The sequence below is a fragment of the Amphibalanus amphitrite genome, unplaced genomic scaffold (genome assembly GCF_019059575.1).
Source record: "Amphibalanus amphitrite isolate SeventyFive unplaced genomic scaffold, NRLGWU_Aamphi_draft 000574F_arrow, whole genome shotgun sequence".
Classification (NCBI taxonomy): Eukaryota; Metazoa; Arthropoda; class Thecostraca; order Balanomorpha; family Balanidae; genus Amphibalanus; species Amphibalanus amphitrite.
The window spans coordinates 380,215-404,039 of record NW_024882068.1 but is presented as its reverse complement, the minus strand read 5'-3'; the positions used below and the strand labels follow the sequence as shown (position 1 = coordinate 404,039).

General features: G+C 54.1%; 1 protein-coding gene across 6 annotated transcripts; it reads right to left on the bottom strand.

The window, feature by feature from the left end:
* Positions 1–129: 129 nt before the first annotated feature.
* LOC122394121 (oxysterol-binding protein-related protein 9-like) lies at positions 130–23,791 on the bottom strand. 6 transcript variants are annotated; one of them, XM_043390737.1, is made up of 16 exons: positions 23,750–23,791; positions 19,588–19,738; positions 19,025–19,240; positions 18,369–18,545; positions 18,004–18,054; positions 17,310–17,415; positions 14,614–14,730; positions 13,832–13,946; positions 12,860–13,171; positions 6,270–6,401; positions 4,888–5,015; positions 3,481–3,655; positions 2,909–3,128; positions 1,868–1,989; positions 1,450–1,555; positions 130–1,108 (listed from the first exon to the last, which is right to left on the bottom strand). In XM_043390737.1, exons 2-16 carry the CDS (start codon positions 19,684–19,686, stop codon positions 1,028–1,030), a joined length of 2,157 nt encoding a protein of 718 aa, XP_043246672.1. In that variant the 5' UTR covers positions 19,687–19,738; positions 23,750–23,791; the 3' UTR covers positions 130–1,027. The 6 variants fall into 6 exon arrangements, with proteins under 6 accessions (XP_043246672.1, XP_043246677.1, XP_043246675.1 ...); XM_043390742.1 differs by having other exon boundaries at positions 13,832–13,943; positions 23,750–23,788; XM_043390740.1 differs by lacking the exon at positions 23,750–23,791 and adding an exon at positions 22,226–22,341 and having other exon boundaries at positions 13,832–13,943.
* Positions 23,792–23,825: the final 34 nt, after the last annotated feature.

Genomic DNA, 23,825 nt, shown 5'->3' with positions numbered 1-23,825 from the left:
GCAATATGCAACATCACCAACTTTGTGTTTTAGCTACCCGTTGCCGACTGACACAGCACATCCATTCAATACGAGGTGACGCGCCATTGGTTCCACAATGTAAAACTCCGCACGTAGAAACAAGCTCGATCTCATGTCTCAATTCGTATTCACATATCACAGCACATACGGAACAATGATAAGCCACCGGAATAGTGCGGTAGACCATTCCACCTCCGATACAGGGTGGTCGGCCGCGCGCGTCCGTAACTGACTGATACAGAGGCGACCACCACCGCCACCCGGCCGCGCCCATCACTCGCTAAAATGCCTCCATCAAATGGAATAAACTGCAGACTGTGCCCATCACGACCGCCACGCGATACACCCCCTGTCCCTGACGGCGCTGAGATGCGCAGAATAACCGCCCGGGACACTGTCACGGTCCCTTCGATCGATAACCGTACCCCAGATACACACCAGTGACCCGGCGGGCGGCCCTCGGTACGCCCGCCCTTGGATAGCCTCCGCACAGGACACTACCTCCGCTACGTGGGGCCGTATTCGATACAGCGAGCCTCCAGCGGTACCCAAATAACTCACAACTGAGGACCATACTCGGTATAACGGACCTGACTACAGTGGGTCCCTCCATTTCGGAGCAGAGGAAGCCTCTCAGGAGTCTGTCGGCGGATGGCCGCCCTCCGGAGACAGATCACAGTCGCCGGTGACCGCAGGCCGGCCTCACTCAACGGCCAGTCACATAACTGACCGCTCCACAAATGGAAGGGAGAATATTGATTCCTACTCATGATACTAAACTGAAGGAACAATCCTGCCTCTCCGCGGCAGTAATTCTTCTTGACCAGGTAGTACTCAACAAGTACATATTAATCCATTGCACGCGCCGGAGTCTGCAGTGGTCTCCGGCTCCGTATGAGAGCTCAGTGCCCCGCCCCGAGCGGTCCGGCCGGAGCCCCGTGCCGCCCACTCAGCTGTGGTGCTGGTCGGAGACGGTGCTGTGGGCCGCCGGCCGCCGCCGCCGGTTTCACGCCGTACCGCCGCCGGCCGCCAGCCGCTGCTGCAGTGGACGGTCGTAGATCCAGTTCTCGTCGAACTTGTGGAACAGCTGAGGGCGCAGAGGGCGGCGCGGGTCAGAGGGAGGTAAGGTGTTGATGGGTATGAAGACGATAGACACTGTACAAGGAGGAAGTGAGGGAGAGTGGGGCTCTGATTAGGCCGGCTTTGGCGGAGCTCGACGAAAGCAGGTGATTTAGATCGAGCTGAACAACACAGCTGACTGAAGCTGGTGGTCCAGGCGCCACTCGACAGCCAGAACAGCATGACTTATCCCTATCTTGCCGGCCTGTGCTCTCGGCGCAGCATTCAGTCCCTATGTTTATCCAAGTCCGAGATGGATAACCCGCAATACCAGACACACCATCCCCTAAACATTCCCCGATTACGTACCTTGGTCTCCCACTGTAGGTTTCGCTCCTTCCGCTGCTTGGCCTCGTCCCTCTGACGCTGCTCCAGGAAACACTTGGCGTCCGTGGCCGCGTCTATGTTGTTATACCTAAGAAATGGAGCAAGATCGCCCATCAGACAGGCTAGGCGTCCATATGCGTCTAGGCCATCAGAAACGGCCATCTACATACAGGGACAGTGTCATTCAACGAGCGCTCAGGATGTACAAACAATATTGAGAAAAATAGCATAGTCTAAGCGTTGAATAAAACTGCATAGTTTGTAAGTAGTTTGACGTAGACATCTTAATTCAGAACCCTTGCCGTCCCACATCTTTAGCCCACTACAATTTATTCTGGGAAACCCAGGGACACCAGCGCGGCCGAGTGGTCGAGCATGTCTGCCGGCCGGCGTCGCTCACTTGAGGTTGTAGGTGACCTCCTTCCAGAGCCGGCGCGACTCGTACTCGTCCTGTTCGGCGATTGGCAGAACCTTCTTCTTGGTCAGCGGCGCCGTGTGCGTGTCGATGAACGTGGTCGGCTCCTGAAGCCGAGAGAGGGGTAGAGGGAAGTCAAATGGAGACCGTGGACACATAAGCTAACTAGAGCAGGGGTAGAGCTGTGTAGGAAGCAGGGTTGTGCTTGACTCATGAGTCGAGTCAGAAATTTGACTCAACTCTGACTCAAATGAGTCAGGTTTGAGTCGAGTCGGATAAAATGTTGAGCTGTTGAGTTGAGTCAGAGTTGAGTCGGACAAAAATATTAAGGTGTTGAGTTGAGTCAGAGTTGAGTCAGTAAAATAACTTTTGACATTGAGTTGAGTCAAAAACATTTAGGAACATGAGTCAGCTGACTCATCTTTCTAGAAACAACATATATAAGCTTTTCATCTACCCCCCCCCCCCCTAAATAACTTAGGCCCCTGCTACCAGATTTTTTTTCATCCCCCCCCGCTTAACAACTTTTTTATCTGAGTCAATTTTGAGTCCACACTTGACTCAACAAAAAATTTGAGTCAAGTTTGAGTCAACTCATATTTTCATTGAGCCGCTTGAGTCATGAGTCGAGTCAAAGGAAAAAATCAGCTCCTTGTTTGAGTCAGAGTTGAGTCAGGGCTTTCTGAAGTTGAATGATGAGTCGAGTCGGCAAATTTTTTTGAGTCGAGCACAACCCTGGTAGGAAGCCAGTGGTGGTGAGTAACTCGACCGCACCCGGTGCACGCATTTCTTCCTTATTTCACTACGACCTCCTGTTCTCCTATCCTCCCGCTCCTCCAACCCTGATGCACGTCCTGGCGTCCATCCCCAGTGTTCCTGGCTTTCCCACAGCCACCATAATTCTTCCTCATCGTCCCTGGCTCTCCCACACTATCTCTGACACTCCTTTAACACCTCTGGTTACCAACACCGTCCCCGACATTCTAGCCGCCCTACCACAGGCTCCGTCCTCTCCGCCCCACTCACCGCGCCGTCCTGTTTAATCTGCATCACACCGTTCCAGGCGCCCTCCACGCGCAGGAAGGGCCGCCGCGCGCCCGGCTCGAACGCCTCGGCCACGATCCGGTGCTTCTTGCCGCCGTAGAAGGGCTTGGTGAGGAACTCAACGTTGGCGTAGTAGCCGGTCTTGTTACAGGAGATGGTGATGGCTCCTCCGAGCTCCACCCACGGCACGCTCAGGATCGACCTAGAGATGAGGCCGGCCGGGTCAGTTCTGACAGAACAGGACACCGAAAGGACTGGTAGTCTTGTGGGTTCCAACTCGTAAACAAATAATACGATTAGGACGAGATAAAAACAATGGTTAATTATTGAGACATTAGTCTTTCGTCGATTCAGTCTGCCCATATGTCGTAAAAGGCAGTCATAATGTTCTTTTGACTCAACAGCGTCATCAACAGTGTTGCTGATGGAAGCATGGTGCGAACAAAAGCGTTGTTGTTCGTGAAACTGAGGCTAAATCATACAAGACGCTGACGTATGGTCACTGCCACTGACCATAGACTAGTCCCACCAAGAGCCGGAGCCGGAGCACCCACCTGCCGTAGCCGCTGGGGAAGCTGAGGATGTACTCCTCATCCCTGTCCAACACGGAGACGCACGCCTGACCGATGTTATGGACGCCGATACTGAGGCCGAGGAACTTTGACTTGGTCCAGATGTGGCCGCACAGCGACACGCGCTTGTCGTAATGCTCCGCGTAGAACGCAGACACTGCAATCGGAACAGGAACACGTCAACTATGTGGAATGGATACAATTAAGTAGACTTGGATAATACAGGCGATAATACTGTAATCTAGTCAGGGATACAAGCACACATCCGAGTTTAACCGTATATACTGACAGGCATCAATTATGACAGGCACCAGTGTCATAATAAATGACAAGTGGCAGGCGAAAAGCTAAGGTGGGAGGAGAAAGGTGGGGGATTGGAAGGGTGAGCCTACGTCCGTGTCACGACCCGACGATAGAACCGACATCTATAGGCATTCAGTGACTATAGGAAGCTCAGGAACTTAGTAGCTCAGCCAGACACCTCTTTTGAACAGTTCTATCGTCTAAGCGAAACCATTCTTCAACCCATTGGAACGAGTTAAAAGGTTTTAGGTACTAATAAGTTGCGTGAAGAAATCTGACCACGCTGAAAAGTTGAAAACTGTTTATAAACTAAGCGTTTTAATTTAAAAAAAAACTCGGAAAATAGCGAATGTTTGGATTTTGGAGCAAAGTGGTCATCTATGACACATTCATGATTCAATACACATGACACAAGACAACAGAGCTTGCTGAGCATACGGGTAGAATGTCTGTTCCATTCAGGGCTGCAGGGTTCCCTGAGGACTGAGGGTTAGCCAGACAGTTGATTCCCTCCGACCGTTGGCCCGTCGGGCGATCTGGCGCCAGGGGCCAGCCGCGTGACACCGAACCGGTCGGCACTGTCACATCGGCCGGCGCTGACCTTAGCCGGCCGCCCACACGGCGCCGCCAGCCCAGCCCGCTGAGGGGCACAGTGCTGACTGCTGGGTCAGTCAGCCGGCGGCGCTGGTAACTGCTGCTGAGCCAGCCAAAAGCCAGCTTTGGTAATGCATCAGTCGATTTGGAATTAACTCAACGTGCGTAGCTCACGCAAGGATGGTAGAGCTCCGCGCCATCCTTCTCAGACGTGATAAGCAACGTTATCCCTCATATATCCCTCATGAACCGGGACCCCTCCCAATCAACGTAGCACACCCATATTCACCGGGTGAGCGGGCCCTCCCTTATCGGGTGAGCGGGTCCTCACTTATCGGGTGAGCGGACCCGCACTTATCGAAAGAGCGGACTGCAGTAGGCGAGCGAGTCCTCATGGGTTAAGTGAGCCCTCATTCACTGGGTGAGTGGACCCAAAATTGCGCGGTAAGGGAACCTTCACTCACTGAATAAGCTGAGCATGCCCTCACTCACCGGGCGGATGGTGTGACACCTGCTCGGCCACGAAGCAGACCTGGTGCCGGCCTCCCCAGGGCACTGGTCCATCGGTGACCGGCGGCCGGCCGGCCGTCGCCGGTTGGTCCGGAACGTCAAACACACACCTGAGGGCGGCAGCCAGGGTGGCGCAGTCAGCGAGGGTGGCGCAGTCAGATCACACGCGGATATCCGGGTCGGTCGGCTGACAGCGCACAGTGACATGAGGTCGGGGCGACGCTAGTGACGCGGCAGAGACATGTACGCCGCTCGTTGTCATTTTTTCAGCATCCTGCCGGTTTACCTAAATTTACCCATGCTGTACCAAATTTATCGGTTTACCCATGCTGGCGTTTCTTGACCTCAATTAGTGAACCGCAAGGCGCAAAGACAACGTGGGTTCAGCCTATGAGAGGCCGAAAAACGCCAGCAAGCTGGTAGCCTACTGATGAAAAACGGCGAACGAACAGCTCCACAGTCAAGGGGAAATATAAAGGCGAACGGAAGGGGGGACGGTTCACCGGGCCGGCCACAAAGATCACGAGACCAGTGATCTTTGTCATAGCTATAAGGGTGTGTGGTAGCACAATTGGTGACCTTAGCCAGTTTTCATTGACTTGTAATTATCTGTTACTCTAAAAATCTGGGCAATCTGAGAGTCCGATGACTTCTTTTCGCAAGAATGTCGAGCGATAAGGTTGAAAAGGATCGATAAATGTCCGGTGATCACTAAAGTTTTATGCGCCCTCGAAGTTCACCAGCCATCGGTGCCAATTCGAGCACTGCCCCACTGTTCGGTTGGGCCTGCTGCAATTTTGATAATGGCACAATCGGCCACAACACAAACTAGCAGTGAGCTATTTCCTAAACGCGTATTTAAAAGAATCTCCGATACGCTGTTGAGCAGATTTCCACGTCTGCTAAGTTGCAGGGACGGAGTTCGATTCGACCGGCCGACATCTCGGTAACGGTGACGACTCGTGGGACCGTCACCGTCACCGCGGCACAGGCCACCGAACCGCGTGACGAAACAGCCCGTCACGACCCGCGTGACGGAGCAGAACCGAGCCGCCGGCAGATCAGCGCCGACAAATGTCACGGCCGCCACAGTGACGGTGTCGTGACAGACAGACACGGCGTGACGGTTACAGAGACCGTGGCACCCGCGGACCCTGTGACGGTTCCTGCGAGGGGTCCACCACAGGCTCCGTATTTGTTAAAGACACGGAAAAGACCGAATACAACTCGAGACACCGCCCAATAAGAGTACACCGACATCAACAGACATTAGTTAGAGAATAGAATAGCTTGAGGCTTGCGCTACCTTTCGGTAGATACACACTTTTCTATACCCATCCGTCTTTCGACGCGCTTCAACTGACCTGAACGTCTCGCCGATGATGGGGTTGTAGGGCTTCTTGGCGACCTCGGACTTGCGTCCAGCGTGGAACGCCGACAGGTACCATTTGAGCACCTGCACCAGCCGGTCGCGCGGCGTAGGGCAGTCGGGTATGCTGCAGGCAGATAATACAGTCAGAGTGTGGAACACTGCACGGTGTTTAATAGTCTGGGATACTGCGGGGTAAACAGAATACTCGTACAATCAGATTGTATAACACTGCCACGCGGCGATGGACAGTCGGGGATGCTGCAGGGTGCACAGAGAATACAGTCGGAGGGTGTAACACTGCACGGTGTTCAATAGTCGGGACTCGGGGATACTGCAGCATAAACAGAGAAGGGAAAGCCAGAGGGTGTAGCACTGCACGGTGTTCAAAAGTCGGAGATACTGCGGGGTAGAAAGAATTACAGTCGGAGGGTGTAACACTGCTCGGTGAATTTGAGGACACTCAATGATATTATGTTTAATTCCTGCAACAAAAATAAGTCTTTAAATACATAAAACTACACAAATCTCGAGAAAAATATCGCTAAGAGCAATCATTAGTAGGCAAATAACGTTGAATTCACGTCGTGGTTCGCGCTTACGTAAGGTTAAACTCCATTTCTGCCTTTCAGCAGATTATTAACCTGACATTATAATTGTCGGGCGCGACCTCAGGAAGTTTCGCAGAGCCGCCAATGAAAACGGCGGCTCGAGCGCCGGCCCTATGTCCGGGTAGCCTTGACCTTTTCTGGGCCGGCCGCAACGGCGCCACCTGGCGACAGCCGTTGGCGGCCGCGCTGATGGATATACGTCGCAGCGCGCGGCGGCGGCGGTCCGTGGGCGGCGTGGGCGGCGCCGGCGCCACCCTATATAGCGGCCCCGGCGGCGACACGTTGCCAGAGCCAGTCGCCAGCGTCACTATGTTCTCGGCCCATCTCCTGCTGATCTGCGTGGCGTGCGCGGCGGCCGTGCCGGTGCCGTCGTACAAGGACCAGGCGCCGCCCACCGAGCCGCCGCCACCGCCGCCGCCGTCAGAGGAGCCGCCCGCTCCCCGGGCGCAGCCCCAGCTCGGCCTATCCAGCAAGTCCAGACAGCGCCAGACGGGCTACACGCGCGGCGGCGCCGCGGTCAGCTCCACCGGCGCCACACAGGGCGCCGGCAGCCTCGACCTGGCCATCGACGGACCGGGCGGCTTCAAGGCGCGCAGCAAGGCGCTCGTCAACTCGGGCGTCTCCGGCGCCGCCGTGGCCGCCGGCAATGGCGGCTTCAAGCAAAAGTCCGAGTCGGAGACGGTGGGCACCGTTGGACTGCAGGGCCTGGACATCAGCACATCGAGCCGCGGCGCAGGAAAATCATTCGGCACGGCCGGTGTCACCCAGAAGCAGGGCGCTAACGGCGGTGTCAGCGGCGCGGCGCGCGTCGGCGGAAAGTCTGGTCACGCCAAGGTGGCCGGCGCGCTGAAGGGCTCTGCCACCTCGTCCAGCGGACTGGACGCCACCAGCTCGGGAGACAGCAAGTTCAAGGGCGCCAACGCCGGCAAGACGTCTGTCAAATTCAACGTACCCAGCCCGGACGACGCGCTGCCCAGCGGCGTGGCGCCCAACATCGGTGTCGACTCCGACTCGCTGCTGAAGCAGCAGGGCGGCGCCGTCGGCGACGCCAGCATCTCGACCAACGGCGGCACGCAGGGCGGCGGCAGTCTGGTGGCCGGCCTCCGCGCGCCAGGACTCCAGATCGACGGCAGCGCCGCCGCCAAGTCGGGCGTGTCCGGCGCCGGCGCGCTGGTCGGAGACGGCGGATTCGCGCAGGAGAGCATTGCCGGCACTTCGTCCAGCGGCCGGTCGGACGGCCTAAGCGTCAAGTCCAGGTCGAACGGCCGTGGCAGCGCCGTCGGCAAGGTGGCCACCCGCCAGGGCGGCTCCACCAGCGGCGGCATCTCGGGCTCAATCGTCACCGGCCTCGGCACGCCAGACGGCAAGTTCAGTATCAAGGGCAAGCACAAGGGCGCCGCCAAGGGCTCCATCGGCCATTCGGCCTCCACCGATGGCACCGGCTCGTTCTCGGCCATCAACGCCGTTGGCACGGACGTCAAGTTCGACGTGCCCAGTCCCGACCTGGCGCTGCCCGGCCAGGGGGGCCTGCCGTCGGCGCCAGCCGACACGCCCGTCTTCAAGCTGACCAGCACGTCCGACATACTGCAGAAGGGCGGCAGTCAGGGTGGCGCGGCCGTCTCCGGCGCCGGCTCCACGCAGGGCTCCGGTCTGGGCACGGTCGACCTGGACACGCCGCACCTGCAGCTCGACGGAGAGGTGGTGGCCAACTCGGGCGTCTCCGGCACCGCCGGCTCCCAGGGACACGGCCTGTTCGGACAGGATGCCAACGCGCGCACCGACGCCATCGCTAACGCCGACGGCATCGAGACCAGGACCAGGACCGGCGGCCGGGGAGTGACCGAAGGACGGGCCGCCACCGCGCAGAAGACAGGCGCTAACGGCGCGATCAAGGCGCGTCGCGACATCGTCGCCCAGCTGCCGGGAGAGGCTCTCGGCGTGTCGCTGCCCAAGGGCAAGGGCAAGCAGGCTCCGGCCGTGCGCGTGGGCAGCAAGGCGCAGGGCACCTCTGCCTCCAGCAGCGGCCACGGAGCGTCCAGCAGCGGAGACGGCCGCTTCAAGACCGAGAATGACCGCGGCACCAAGGTCCAGCTGACTGATCCGCTCACCGGCTAGGCACCGTCGCGCCGCGCGACGGCACACCTTATGTAGTCTCATCCCCATGTGGGCGCTGCGCCATCGCCTCAATGGCGCCACGCCTACCGCTGAGTATATCAGGAGCGTTGTGTCCACTGTTCAGGAGGACTGTATTCGCGCGCGGCTCTCAAACGGAACCGCAGCAGTGCCTCTGACGGGTGGATAGTCCATCTCATGTGTGACACTCACTGGTCCGATTGTATATACACAAGTAAAATACAAACTGTCCACCAAAGCTCAACGTTTTCATCTACGTAACTGAGTCATAATCCAACTGAAATAAATGGTCAAGGAAAACTGAGAATAAACCATCTTACCAGAATCCAAACTACTTACAAAGATGGCTTTCAAATGGCAGCTTTCTGAGGTTTCCTTTCGTTTGTCTTGTAACAAATATACGGAAACATCATCCGCCGACCACCGTGATTGTGAACATTACTTGACTGTCAGTAGTCATGTTTCTTTCATTCGAAACAAAAACAAATGAAGCAAAGAGGATACGATGTTGTTTATTCACATCATTCCACATCTGACATCAGAACATCTTTGTGCCCGTGATATAAACTCGGGTTAATGTGCGTGGAATACCTTTTTTACCTTTTTGTGGAAAGTCAAAAACCAATTAATGCTTTAGGTTGCATGGACAATTTCTAGTTTTTACATAAATCAGACCCACTGACATGCTCAGATAGCGTAGTTAACACCAAGAGACGATGTTACACATTTTACGCGGAAAAGATGGGGCAAACGCTCGAAAAGATTTGACGAGAAATGCCAACAGTTTCCATCCATTAACCCACGCTTTACACAGCGCGACTTACTGGGGGAGAGATGGGTTAGCCATCCTGATGTGCGAGGCTAATCCAGAAACAGGTTATCTTGAGGAATGTGACGAAATAAGCCAGGTTTCAATTAACTGGATATCACTGACGACTGATGACGTCACAGGTCAGGTCGCATAAAAATGTTTCATGCAATGGTGATGCGCTTCGAACATTTTATTACATCTAGATGTGCCATTTTAGACAAGAAATGCGATGCCTTTTTGTTGTTCCACAATCCACATGCACTATGCACGAAGGTTGAATTAGACTTTACAGGGGTGTGCGCTAGAATCCGGAAAAAAAAACTAAGGAAAAGAACTGAAGTGTTTATTTGGTATCGCAAGGCTTCACTTCAAAATTTTTACTTTTATAGCGAAGACTGATCCTTCCTCTGCACTATCGTTCGACTTAACCCCCTCCAGCTCCAATCACAGTCTCCACAGGAAGCCGGAACCTGCCGCAGGCGTTGGTGACCTGCTCCCGGGTCAAGTTGGTCACGGCCTGGATAATGGCGGTCCTCAGGGAGTCGAAAGTGTTGTGAGTTCCTTTGTTGGACTCTCTCTCAAGTCTCAAGGACGCCCCACAGCTAGTGGTCGACCGGAGTCGGACACAGAAGATCTTCTCGCAGAGAAAGAAGCAGATCCGGCCGGCAGTTCTGTGCTTCAAAGAAGTGATGAGCAGCTCACATCTCTGAGTTTCCTGGTCTTTATGACTTCTGAGAGCATCTGCCTCACCTCGAGAACGTAGCTCATGATATCGGAGATCCTCGTGAATGGCACGAAGAACTGTTGCCCTGCGCAGATTGAGCCTCGAGGTCACCTTCTGCATGGGCAGGCTCGGACCTTCTCCAATAATGGCCTCGGGCTGCTCCAAGAAGTCCTTATTCCGCTTCCGAACCTCGAATCGGCCCTGTTCCTTCCTCTTGGGAGTCAGAGACTCACTCATCGTCTCTTCAGACTCTTTGAGCAGCTTCGCAAAGTCGTACACGGTCAATTTCGGGAACTGAAATAAGTCCAAAATTTCCTTGGGCGCGCGGCCGCAACGGAGGGCCACAAAAATTGCGGTGCGGCGCTCTAACTCAGAGGACATTTCTACTTATTTTGTTTCCGATCGAAGGCGACTCAAATCACAAACCTATGAGGAAAAGAAGAGTGATATATTTAAAAAAGTTTATATGATACACCAAGTTTAAGTTTTCCGGATTCTAGTGCACACCCCTGTACTTTATTGATCGCACCTCTGATCCAATAATGCAGCGGTCGACACATATCGCACACATATCGCGCTTGGGATAGATAACCAGATCGCAAACTTTACACCTCATTCGTCTACGAGCCAATAATAAGCCCATAAAAAATACTCAAATCGTAGAGTATTTATCAGTATTTACGCGTCAGTATTTATCCCAACACTTTTGGTATGTTCGATGCCCTATGGCTTCAAGAAAGCATTTCCTTCCTCAGATATATAAATAAACTGTCATGCGAGATCTGAACAAGGCACGGTATCATAAGGGAAAATCAGCCCCCGTTCACGAGCTCGAGAATCCCTTTACCGTGACGTCACCAAGGCGGTAGAATCTCCCTTCACCCATAGGCATGCATGCAAATTTCATCATCTTTCGAGCGAGCTGGAGAAAAAACAAGGATTATGTGTCATCAAAAGTTGTACCAATGTAACAATGAGTTCGCCTAATTACGATAAATAAAGCTGAAACTAAAAAAGAAAACAGGACTATATCGAGCCAGAATCAGCAATTCAAATGACCCCTTCATTTGAACGTGAAGGATTTCCTCTGATGACGTCACCACGGCACCTTTATTTCCCTAGTGAGCCAACCTGAGTAGTAAGGGAATCTTGGGGAAAATGTTCAGAAAGCAACGCATGTTGATGGAATATTGAAACATCAATGCTTGCTCTGTATATGCATGTAAATCTAACAGATGGTTTTATTTAACCGCAATGACATTGAATCAACGGGTGGCATGTAAAAAGAAACCTCAAGTGCACATTATCCATCACCAAACTGCTTCGGGATTCAGCGACCTTTAGAATGACATTGAGTTAAAGCCGGCAGCGACTAAAGGTTCCGCGGAGGAATTTCGAAATAGTGCGTGGGCAATATGAGCTGCGTGGAGCTACCGCACGCACTGACACATTTACGACACACTCTTTTTCGGCGAGCTATATCAGTTGGACACGACGTGTTCGATGTGATCTGGCATTTAGACCGTGCACCGTACCATTTGCGCCGCCAGGGCGCTCCCTGGGATCGAATCGTGTCCCCCTCCCCTCCGTCAGTCAGCGAATCAGACCCATCCGGGTAGTGACAGCCGGGTCGGTGCAGACTGTCAGGAAGACTATGTAGGGGAGGGAAGTCAGTCTGCTCCGGCCAGGAACGGCTAGGGTCAGACCGGTAAAAGCAGCGGAAGTGAGTTCGCAATAGCGCAATGCACAACGCACGTAGCACTAATTTCACCTCAGGGGAGGGGATTCCATCAGAAGGTTGGTTACTCCGCGCAAATCAGCTGCACCTCGCGGGAGAGACATGGGCCTCTTAACTTTTTAAAGACCTCTTATTGATAACCAAGTTTGAAACAAAGAGACAGGTCCCTTCCATGAATGCCTGATGAATGCTTCTTTTTTACAGCGAAACCAATACTGAAAAGACAGTGCGCCATGCCTATCAATATCGATAACCTTCCAATTAATAACAAAGGATATTTACATATAAAACCGTGAGAACTGTTTGGCAGCATGACGAATTTCAGATGATAAAGTTCAGATAATTTAAATGTAGAGTAGAACCGGCGCGATTAGTATCCTCTGTCGCCAGTGGCGCCACTACCAGCGGCTGGGGAGGCAGGACACGCCAACGGTGCCACGTCCGGAGGTGGCGGGACAATCGGTCCCACCAGTGTCGGCAGAGGGTCAGTACTCAGTCCGCTAATACCAGTGGAGAAAAACCCACCCGACATAATTACCAGCGACAGGACAGGCCAACACACACCCACCTGGCAAACAGGTCCGAGTGCGAGAAAAAGTCGGCGTACATCTCGAGCAGCGATCGCCGCTCCAGGATGAAGGTGGGCAGCACGACGCGCGTCAGGTCCATGCCGATGCGCAGCTGGCTGAGCAGGTGGCTGACCACCGAGCCGTGGCCCTCCATCGAGCCCAGGTCGCCCTCCTCCTCCTCGTAGGCGGCGTCATAGTCGGCGCCGCTGGGCGGGCCCGCCTCCGGCGCCGGGGTGGGCGGCGCTCCCGCAGCGGCGCCGTCGGCCGCCGGAGGACGGACGGGCCGCGCCGGGGATGCCGGCCGGTGGTGGCTGGAGGGAGGGGGCGGGGCGGGTCAGAGGTCAGCGCGGTGGTGACTGTGGGGAGGGTGGGGATCTGGTCAGAACGGTGGTGGCTGCCCGCTGCGGGGTGGGGTGGGTCAGATCAGGTATGGTGGCTGTTGGGTCTGGGAAGGGCGCGGGTCAGGTCAGAGCGGTGAGACTGAGGGTAGGTCAGAGGTCAGGTCGGTGGTGGCTGTGGTTGGTCTGGTGGTCAGAGCTCAGGGCGGGTATCTGACGGAACGGGTCGGGGATCAGGGCGTTGGTGATTGAGGCACGGACAAATAAATGATAATGCATTTTTATATGTTTATCAGGAAGCACCTGCTGAGCATTCACTCTAACTTTGTCGTGTACCACATATTCATCCACCCATCATTCAAGTCCTTTCCCTCCTTTGGCCTTCTAGATGTGTAATCCGAGCTTGTAAACCTCTCTAGACTGCGCCGCATATCATTACTACCCACTACCCAGTGAGCATACCAGGAGCGTCCTCTATACTCTATCAGCAGGCACAACACAGACCCTGCCGAGTGCTCTGACCTGCCACACGCCGCACACCCGCTGTGTCACTCCTCCCCCGGCTTCCCCACAACCTCTCTGACCTGTCCGTGGTGTCCTACCCGTGCCAGTCCTCCCCCTCACCCATCTGACCTGCCAGCGGCGTCCTCCGTGTCGAACCAATCCTCGTCTTCCGAGCTCGAGTAGGACGTCTCAGGAACCTCCTGGACGAATCGTGTGATCGAGGTCGGGGCCAGAGTGGTCGCTGCTGCCGGTCACACATGGTGGGGTGGTGTCACTGAGGGCGCATAGCAGACGGGGTAGTGTCAACGACGGTCACAGTGGGAGAGGGGTCGCCACACGTCGTAGTGGACGGGGATAGTGTCATTGAAGCATTACAACGAGTGGAGGCACTCACCAAAGGGTCACAGCCGGGGCGAGGGGGTCACTACAGTCATAGCGGGCGGAGAATAGTAAACATTTGACAGTCATTGACAGTCAGGACAGGTTAACACAAGCGGCACAAGTACTACCGGACCAAGTCGCGCTCAGAGATGGCCGTTGTCATGGCAACGAACCGTCGCAACTATCGCAGCAGGCCCGCCCACGGCGGACGATCGTTTACGGCCCGGAAAGGGAAGGAGGATAATCCACACGAACAATATTACCACACGACACGAACACGGCTCGGCACGGGCTGGGAAGACATCGGACAAACTAATATCGCACGATAGAAAGGAAAACTAGCAGTGCAAAACTAGCCAGTGTGCAAACAAGTGACTGAGCCTTGGCGATCGCCATGCATTGGTCGGGTAGCCGAGACTCGCATAAAAGATAACATTTCCTTGGTTTGACATACCAGAAGCGACAACGAGCACCGCCCGCAGTCGGAGCGTGTGTAAGTCTCATCCCACCATCACCCGGTCGGTCCTTACCTGTCGGACGGCCTGGTGGCTCCCGAGAGGAGGCGGCTGCCTCGCGCACCTCCGAGCCGATCTCCACTCCGGTGCCGACCTCGGTGTCTCGCAGCACTCCTGGCGCGTTCTCGTCGGCTGCGGGGTCACACAGCGGTCATAGGAGGTCACAGCGGTAACACGGGGTCACACAGCGGGCACAGGAGGTCACAGGAGGGTCACTTACGGGTTACATGGCGTCACAGACTGGTCACAGTGAGATCATAGACCGGCCTGGGGCGTCGCAGACAGGCCCAGGGCGACAGGTCACAGACAGGTCCAGGGTATTACGGACTGGCTCCGGGCACACACATGTTACGGGCATCACAGACCACACAAACCTGCCCAAGGCGTCCCAGATCGGCCGCGGGCGGTACAAGGAAATACAGAGCACTTTCCCGTCACGAAAGACGAGCCGCACGCACCGGTCGCTGGACATTGGATGGATGGAGGCAGCACGACATTGACCACCAAGAGGTACATAAAATAAACTGCACCGACCACGGCCAATGTACGGATAAGTCACAACTCACAATGAGAGCTGATGGAGACATAAATCCAACTCGGGCTAACTTTAATAATAGTTATCCGGTAGGAGAACAGCACGTAAGTCACACAGATTACGCATCTCCGGCACGGAAAACACACTCAGCTGCTGGGTCAGCTGGCACTACGGTGCCCCTCCCTCCCTGTCCTCCCCACCTGGGTGCGCCGGCTGACTGGCCAGCCTCAGCACGGACATGGCTCTGGCGCCTCACTCCCTTTGGGTCGACGAAAGATAGACTACCACACCAGGAAAACAGGGCACTACCACCGGATATTGCGCCCGGCTAACGCCGAGGACCACACAAACTCGTCCGGCAAACAAAACAAAAGGCACCCGAGCTCAGCGTGCGCCACTCGATCGACAAACGGGACCAGCACACGCAGTCCTGAGTGGTCACAGCTCCGCCACAGGAAGAATACGCATCCTGTCCTAGTGTGATACTCCCCACACATCTTCGTCCGCCCGCTGGAACCTACGCACATATCCTATCTCGCAAAAGTACCTTCGTTGAGCTCACGTTGTACGCTAAGTGCCATCATCAGAATACGACCGCAACCCTGGACGAAGTTGATCAGCGTGATTAATGACGGTCGTAATTATGGCAATAGACCGTATGGTGGAAGGTATAAAGTGCTGCGCTTACGCAGAACTATACCCGTATGTAAAATTGGATTATTTCATAAGCGACATAAGCTGCTGTTAACAATTTAACACACTCCTTTATAAATATTTCTCAACGATGACCCAGTTATGACCAGATAACTAAAAGGAAAAGCCACACGTCTAAAACACGATGGCGCCATCACACGCTATCTTTAATCTTCATCCCAGGCCACGGACCCGTTAACCCGCGACCTGGTGGGGGGGGGCTATTTTTTGCCCCCCCCCCTCCAGACTTTTCGATATATCTCCAGAACCGCTGCGCCGATCGTCACCAAACTTTCAGTACCCTCCCGGACATCAATTTTACACATTGTGACCAAAAATTTTTCCAAAGTCTATGATAGGTTGACCGGAAATGACGTCAGAGTGACGTCATGTTCTGCCGTTTTCGACCCAAAAAAGGGTTTCGCGGGAAGAGCTGTCAGGCCTATAGCTTCGCAAATACAGAAAAATGATATAGACATAAAAGCTGTAGATTGGACAGGGCTACAAAACTGCTATCTCGGATTTTTGAAATTTTTGGATTTTAACCCCCAAAAATCAAAAAATAGATTTTTTGGATATTATAATCGAAAAATCCAAAAAGTTTTTTGAATTTCGCAAAAACCGGAATATATGTGATAGTCCTTACCACCTTCCATCCACATACCAAATTTGAGATTGATACCTCTTTTTTTGGCGAAGTTATAGTGAAAAAACTGTTCAAAATTGATGACGTCAAATTTTCAAACTCAATTTTTAGCAATTCTAGACCCCGTAGCGCAAAACAAAGACCACCATTAGACTCCCCGTGACGAGCTGCATCGAATCAATACCCATTTTATGCAAAACTATCAACTTTAAAATTTGACCTTCTTGGCCTGACCTTGACCTGACCTTGACCTGAACTTCACCAGAAAGTGACCTAAGACGTACCTGATAGTCTTATAACCCACACCATTGAGTTGGAAATGAAAAATTGGCCATAAAACATGTATCACACAACCTTAGTAAAGTTGGGCTCATGTGACCTGACCTGTGACCCTTGGTGACCTGACCTGTGACCTGACCTGGTATTGCCAGTGACCTCTAATAGCAACATATCTACTAGGCAACTGACGCCCTACCGCTGATTCTCGACAAAATGCGTTTTCCTCGGTGTTATAGCGCATTCCCTAGAAGACCCGTGAACGGTGAAACATTTCATCTTTGACCTGACCTGTGACGTCATCGGTGACCCCGAGGTCAATGAAATTTGGTTTCCTTCGACAAATTTGACAGGCCTTTCGAACGCCGTTTGAATTTTGCGGATCCGTCCAGTAGTTTCGGAGATACGAGGGGGGGGGGGCAAAAAATAGCCCCCCCCCCCCACCAGGTCGCGTTATAAACAGACCCCACCAGGGCGCGGGTTAATGAGGAAGCACTAGTTCCATCCCATCCCCCCCCTCCCCGCAGCGACCGCTCCGTGCTGCGCCGCCGGTGCACTGACCTTCTTTGATGGCGCGGCGGACGGCGGCATCGGACCGGGCGGCGGACGGCGGCAGCGGCGTGGCGTTGCTCGGCTGGTACACGCCCACCACCGGCTGCACCTCGTTCTGAGCACACACGGGCACCCAGCACGGTCACACACAGCCAGCGGCGCGCGCCTGCGCACCGCGCCCGATCGATGCTCTGACCGCCGGCCCGCACACAGACATACAAACATACAGAGCACGCAGGTCGATAGAGGACCTATGATCTCCGGAGACGGTCAGGGTCGGTCATCCGTCCGGGCCATCCGTCCGGCGGCTGGCAGCCGATAAAGGATCCCTTACGGCCGACACAGAAATATGGGGTACTCCTCGGTCAGGGTTGGATAAATGACTTTTGCTCGTCCGTGAGGGTCGTACGCAGGACGGTCGGGGTCATAAAATGACGTCCATTAGTGGCGGTCGAGGTCATATAGTGAGCGCTGTGGGTTACGACTATTTGGGTCAAATGAAAGACCTCTCCCTTCCCTATGACGGCCCGGATCAAATAAATGTGCGATGGTCCTAGCTAATACAACGTTTCAAATATCGGTATTAAAAAGAGGGTAACAATCGACGGTCGGAGTTAGATAGCGAGTCTTGTCCGCGGTCATGGTCAGGTAGAACACAAACGAAGTTATTTGGACTGACCCCGAATGCCAGCGACCCGCTCACCTTGGCTATTTGAAGGCGTACGATCGTATGTTTGATGGCATCCAGCATGTCCTGGAACAGAGCCAGCCTCGGTCACGGACAGGACACCGACGGCCGGTACTGATAACTACCGGTCAACACTCCTACACACCAGCCCAACAGCTTCTCAGAGCTAGGGGCTGCTCGAAAGGCTCGTATAATTGAATGACTGACGTTATACACAGTTATCCACCAAACGGTCGTATGTTTTGAGTCAGTGTATTTTGAAACATCATGTGTCAGGCGTAGTTAGATGTTCCATAAAATGTTTTACATAAAATGTTTGGTACCCAATTTCGACTGCCACACGCCTTAGGTGAGACCACAGATAGCGTTCCGCCACTCACATTAACATTGTCGATGATAGTGGTCAGCCGGTTGCGCTCCTGGCTGGAGGTGCAGGCTGCCTGTCGGCGCTCGAGCGCCTGAGCCTGCTGAATCAGCAGCTGGAGGTAGGCGTCACTCTCCACCAGCTGACGGTCAAAGTCGGCCATCGTCGGCTGCGGCAGCCGCGGGTCCCAGCGCTGTCGGAGAGGTATAGACGAGTTAGACGGGAAACCGGGGGTCCCAGCGCCTAGCAGGGTATATAGGAGTTGGACGGGAACTGCGGGGCCCAGCGCGGCCGGCAGGGTACATAAATGGGAGTTAAATAGGGAAAACAGTGCAGCCGGCAAAGCACAAAGATGGGAGCTGAACAGCTATATCACAACGTTCGTCGATTTGGGGCCGACCATGACCTCATGCATGATGAACTAGCCCAGTGACCAGGCAGTGCAAACAAAATTCCAGGCCATGTTAAAGAAAAAAAATGAACACAGTGCCATGGCAAATTTAGACCCTATCTCTTTCCGCGTCTTCAGGATTCGTATAAAAAAAACTTGGGACAAATTGTATTGCCCGATCCCCACCCTAGTGCAGGCAAGAATGAAGAAACTTAATCGTAGATATCTAAATTTGGAACTCTGAGCACCTCTTCCAGACGCCGGGGCACACACACACACACCTTGATGCGGTGGTTGTTGTGCGTCAGCAGGGAGATGGCGTTCTCGAGCGCGCGGATCCAGCCGTCCCGCTCGTCGCCGTCTCGGGCCTGCAGGTGGAACGTCTTGCCGTCGACGGTGATGGTGAAGAGCGTGTCGTCCTCGTCGTCGATGCCGATGACGGCGCCCTTGAGCCGGACGCAGCCGCGGCGCGCGTTGCGCATCATCTTCTCCTTGGACTGCGGAGGGCAGCGAGGAAAAGGTGTTGAGTTACAAGCTCAATATATACGCTCACAAAAAAGACACTGGAGAATGTCTTTATGATACAGTTATAAGTGCCAAAATGACCTCGTAATCGGCGCGCCCCTAACCCTCCCCCCCCCTCCAGTTATAAGTGCAGGCAAGATACAAGAGTTAGGAGTGATAACCTGTATGCCCACATTTTTGGGTTATTTGAATAGCATTTGTCAAAATGAATATACACTTAACATCATAAAGACAATGAATTTGCATTTTCAACTAACAATATTGAATATACGTAATAAGGAAATCAGCAGCAACATACCCAGATGTAATAATGCCTTACCGTATAGTAGGAAAAAAGCCCCGCTTGTTCATCAAGAACAAACCAGCGGATTTGCCAGCCCTTCATCACATTGGTCCACTTGCTTAGCGCTCCCTCCATGTCTCCCTATTAATGCTTAAAAATTCTTCAAAATACAAATCCAAAATTCATCCTGCAAACCAAACTATTACATCAGATGCATCATGTAACACAAGAAGGTTGCGGTTGGTGGCAGGCCGTAGCCAGGCAAAGTCAGTGAGGGAACCGGCTGTGCGCGGCTATCACCTGGTGAATAATCTCGCCTGCAGGCTGCACGGCTGGTGTGAGCACACCCCTATGGGCCCTAAGTATGTGCCTCACCTGCACATACTTAGGGCCCATGTGCTACAGACTCCAAATTCTGCCATAGAACAGGAATTGTGTGATCAGAGGGTAGAGGGCAGGGTCAGGAGAGGTGCTGTAGCTTAGGTTTTAGGTTGTAGGTTGCAGGTAAGGTTTGGTTAAGTTTGGTTTGGTTAGAAAGCATCTCTGGGTATAGGCCTCTCCTTGGTGGCAAAAAACAATGATGCCTGCTTTAACTTTTAAGAGTACCGTCAATCCTTCCCTTCAATAGGTTTGGGCTAAATTCATAAAAAAAGAAGTATGTGGCATCCTTTGCAACCAGTAGCGACGGAACACCTTCAATTAAGGGGAGGGGGGCACTGCCGACTTTTGGTCCCATTCTTTCCATGCAACGCCCATAGGGCTAATGAATGTTAAAATGCCAAAATCAAAGGGGGCACGGTGCCCCGGTGCCCTCCCCATTCTGCCCCCTATGTTTACAACAAACGTTTCTTGACGGTAGGCGCATGGGCAAAATAAACATCTCCATATTCGTCATGCTTTTTGTCGATCTAAATTGCCTCTCATTGTGATCGCCAACTCAACCTGTGATGGGTCCAGGGTCTGTCAGGGGACAATGGTTTAATTGATATTGGTATTGTATGACCAATATATATTGATATTGGTATATTGATATTGATTTGTAATTTGTTTGGCACTTCGCCAGATTTTTGTCTGAATGGATGAGTTTCAGTTTTGGTTGGCTGTACGCATCAGCATGGGCAGTGTCAGCCTAAGACACCGTTTTTTTAACACCGTTGATCCCGGAAAATTATTCGATTTTCCGGATGCCAAATTTGAATTCGCACTTAATTATAAACTGACCAACGGGGTGCCAAGCTCCTAATGTATTGTTTATGTTGCCATTTATGGCCTTGATGTTGCCCCAAAGCTAGCTGAAAATGACTCAAAATGACTCAATTTCAGCGCAGTTCTTTCAATTATTTCGCTCACCTGTTTGATTCGGAGTGGGCAATTGCAGCAGTTGCATACCTTACCTTACCTTACCTTACCAATACAGAATTTTGAGGCCTATAAGGCCTGTAGGGATCTGATCTCATCGAGCTCCTTACTAGAGACAGTCATGAATCTTGGGCTGGGATGTCAAAGGATGCATCACCCCAGTGAGAGTCGAGACGGGCTTTGAAGATATTGACAGACGTAGAGAGGACCACAGAGGCAGGAAGCGCATTCCAGTCGTTGATGGCGCGGACCGACAGAGTGTGTCTCCTGGGTCTTGAAGCAGCTTGAGGCTTCAGCAGCTTCAGAGCATGTCCTCTGGTGACAGATGAGACTGCCTGCTCGAAAAACTGGTCCGGCCGAACGTTGACTCCTCCCGTCAAAATCTGGAAGATGGCGATTACGTCTCCTCTCCGTCTTCGGTGATATAGTGATGGGAGCTTGAGTCGCCGGAGGCGTTCCTGGTAGGGCAAGTGTCTTAGCTCACGGACCAGTTTGGTTGCTCTCCGCTGCACTCGTTCAATCAGCCTCTGATCAGCTCGGTTGAAGGGCCCCCAGATGAGGTTCCCATATTCTAGATGGGGTCGTACCAGCGTTTTGAAGAGAATCGGCAGGGTAGTCGCATCAATGCAAATGAACGATCTTTTTATCAGTGCGAGCATTTGGTTGCCCTTTGCAGCTGCAGACGCGGCCTGCTTACGAAACTTCAGGTCAGAATCCAGCTGAACCCCCAGGTCCTTCTCTACTTCAACCGTATTCAGCTGGAGACCATTCATGGTGTATGAGTGCCCAGGATTCCTAGGGCCGAGATGAAGGACCTTGCACTTTGATTCATTGAACGGCAGTTGCCACTTCTCCGACCACTTGGCCACTTCTTCAATGTCTCGCTGGATTGAGCTTGTTCCAGTGGACGATGGTGTTCCGAAGATTTTGGTATCATCTGCAAAGACCTTGATGGAGCTCTGCACGGATTCGGGTAAGTCATTGATAAATATGATGAACAGCATTGGCCCGAGGAGTGACCCTTGAGGAACCCCACTGGTCACAGGCACCCATACGTAGCAGAAAACAGCCAATCAGCGTTTCATGACATCGTAAAAGAACAACTCCACAAGAGTTGAACCAAAGACTAGATATTTATTGTCATTTTTATAAGTTTTCTATTTTATTTTTCTATTTAATTAATGGAAAGGAAAAATTATTTCCAGCTTTTCTGCTGAGTGTGCAGTAACTCATACTGCCAATGTAAAAGTGTCATTTCTATTTTAGGGAAGAGTTGCTACCATATCAAACATAGGTGCTGCCAAATCAAGCTAACGTTTTTGAGCGCGGTGCTGCGAGAGTTGAGTTGTTGAGTTGTTGAGTTGTTTCGGGTTGGACGCTTGAGCCGGTCACCAGCGGCTTCGTTTCCGTGGCTGGTCCGCGTTGGAAGGCTTCCCGTCGGCGACGGCGAAGCTCCGTGGGCGTCAGCCGGCTCTGTAGGCTGCGCCGCGGTACATCCAGCTCGGTCCGTGTCCGCCTGCGGCGGTGACACGCCGGGGGCTGCCTCCATGGTCTGTGCCGGCCAGCCTCCCGCCGGCGGCGGGCAGGCTCCGCGCGCGCCAGCCGGCTCGGTGGGCTGCGCCGCGGTACGGCCGGTGCGGTCCGTGTCCGCCTGCGGCGGTGACACGCCGGGGGCTGCCTCCATGGTCTGCGCCGGCCAGCCTCCCGCCGGCGGCGGGCAGGCTCCGCGCGCGCCAGCCGGCTCGGTGGGCTGCGCCGCGGTACGGCCGGCTCCTCGGCCCGTGTCTGCCGGCGGCACCGACACGGCGGCGCCGGTGGCTACCGATGGGCCTCCCGCCGGCGGCGGCGAGGCTCCGTGCACTCGGTCCGTGCTCCAAGTTGGGATGCCTCCCGCCGGCGGCGGCGAGGCTCCGTAGGCGTCCGTAGCTCCGTCCGGCTCTGTGGGCTGCGCTGCAGTACTCCCGGTGCGGCCCGTGTCCGCCTGCGGCGGCAACACGGCAGTGCCGGCGGCTACCGTTACTGGCGCCACCACCGGCGAGTCGCGTACTCTCGTCACTGCAGAGGTCGCCACTGGACGATCGGCCGCGGCGGTGGCCCTCTCGTGGCACACTACCTCAAAATGTCCTGGTTCGCCACACGCACGACAGATGGCGCCAGCGGCGCGACACGTGTCTCCGCCGGCGTGCTGGCGACGGCCACAGGTAGGGCAACGCTCAAGAAACTGACGAGATGTTTCGGCGGCGGCATGGGCGACATTCGGCCGCCTGCGGCCCCTCTTGTAGGCCGGCAGGTGGGCCACGAAATGTCCCTTGGTGCCGCAGAGGTCTTGGCACGTGGCATGGGCACTCCACGTTTCCCCCACTGTCACGGCGTGTCTGAGCGTCGGCTCAGAGTCCTCCAGCCTGCTCACCGCTCTTGTCTCACTGTCGCGCACACTGCACTCGACACGGGCTTTGCACGTCGAGGTCGACTTCAGGTGCGGGGCCGGAGTCGCCGACGCCGGCAGGCAGACAGTCCGGCGGGCGGCGGCAGCTGGTCCAACGGATTCATCAGCGCCTCGCTCAGCCCCCGACTCTGACACTCCGGCCGTCGTGCCCGTCCCGGTCCCCGCGGAGGGCTCTCTGTACAGCAGCCTCTCCAAACGCTCCAGGCGCTTGTCGGCCTCGGCGGCTCTCTCCGTCTGCCTCTCCAGCAGCGCCGTCAGTTCTTGAATCAAAATTTTCTTCATCGCGCTGTAAGCTGCTCAGTCACGTAATTACAAAACCGAGCGCGCCATGTTATGTTTTGGTTCGTTTGAGTGAAAGAGCACACAATCAATGGAAAACGCGATTTATTTTACTGCGATACGTTCAGGCCGAAAGAGTCCAAAAAGATAACAAGTATGGCGAGCGCCGCGCCTCGTCGCCCGCGCCAGC

What these genes read in the sequence shown, in the direction of transcription:
- LOC122394121 (XM_043390737.1), bottom strand. Translation starts at nt 19,686, where the DNA reads ATGGAGGGAGCGCTAAGCAAGTGGACCAATGTGATGAAGGGCTGGCAA. An exon ending in ACAACAACCACCGCATCAAG is followed by an intron (nt 18,546 to 19,024) that starts GTGTGTGTGTGT and finishes CCTCTCCGACAG; the next exon opens with CGCTGGGACCCGCGGCTGCC. An exon ending in TTCCCCAGCGGCTACGGCAG is followed by an intron (nt 3,129 to 3,480) that starts GTGGGTGCTCCG and finishes CCTCATCTCTAG; the next exon opens with GTCGATCCTGAGCGTGCCGT.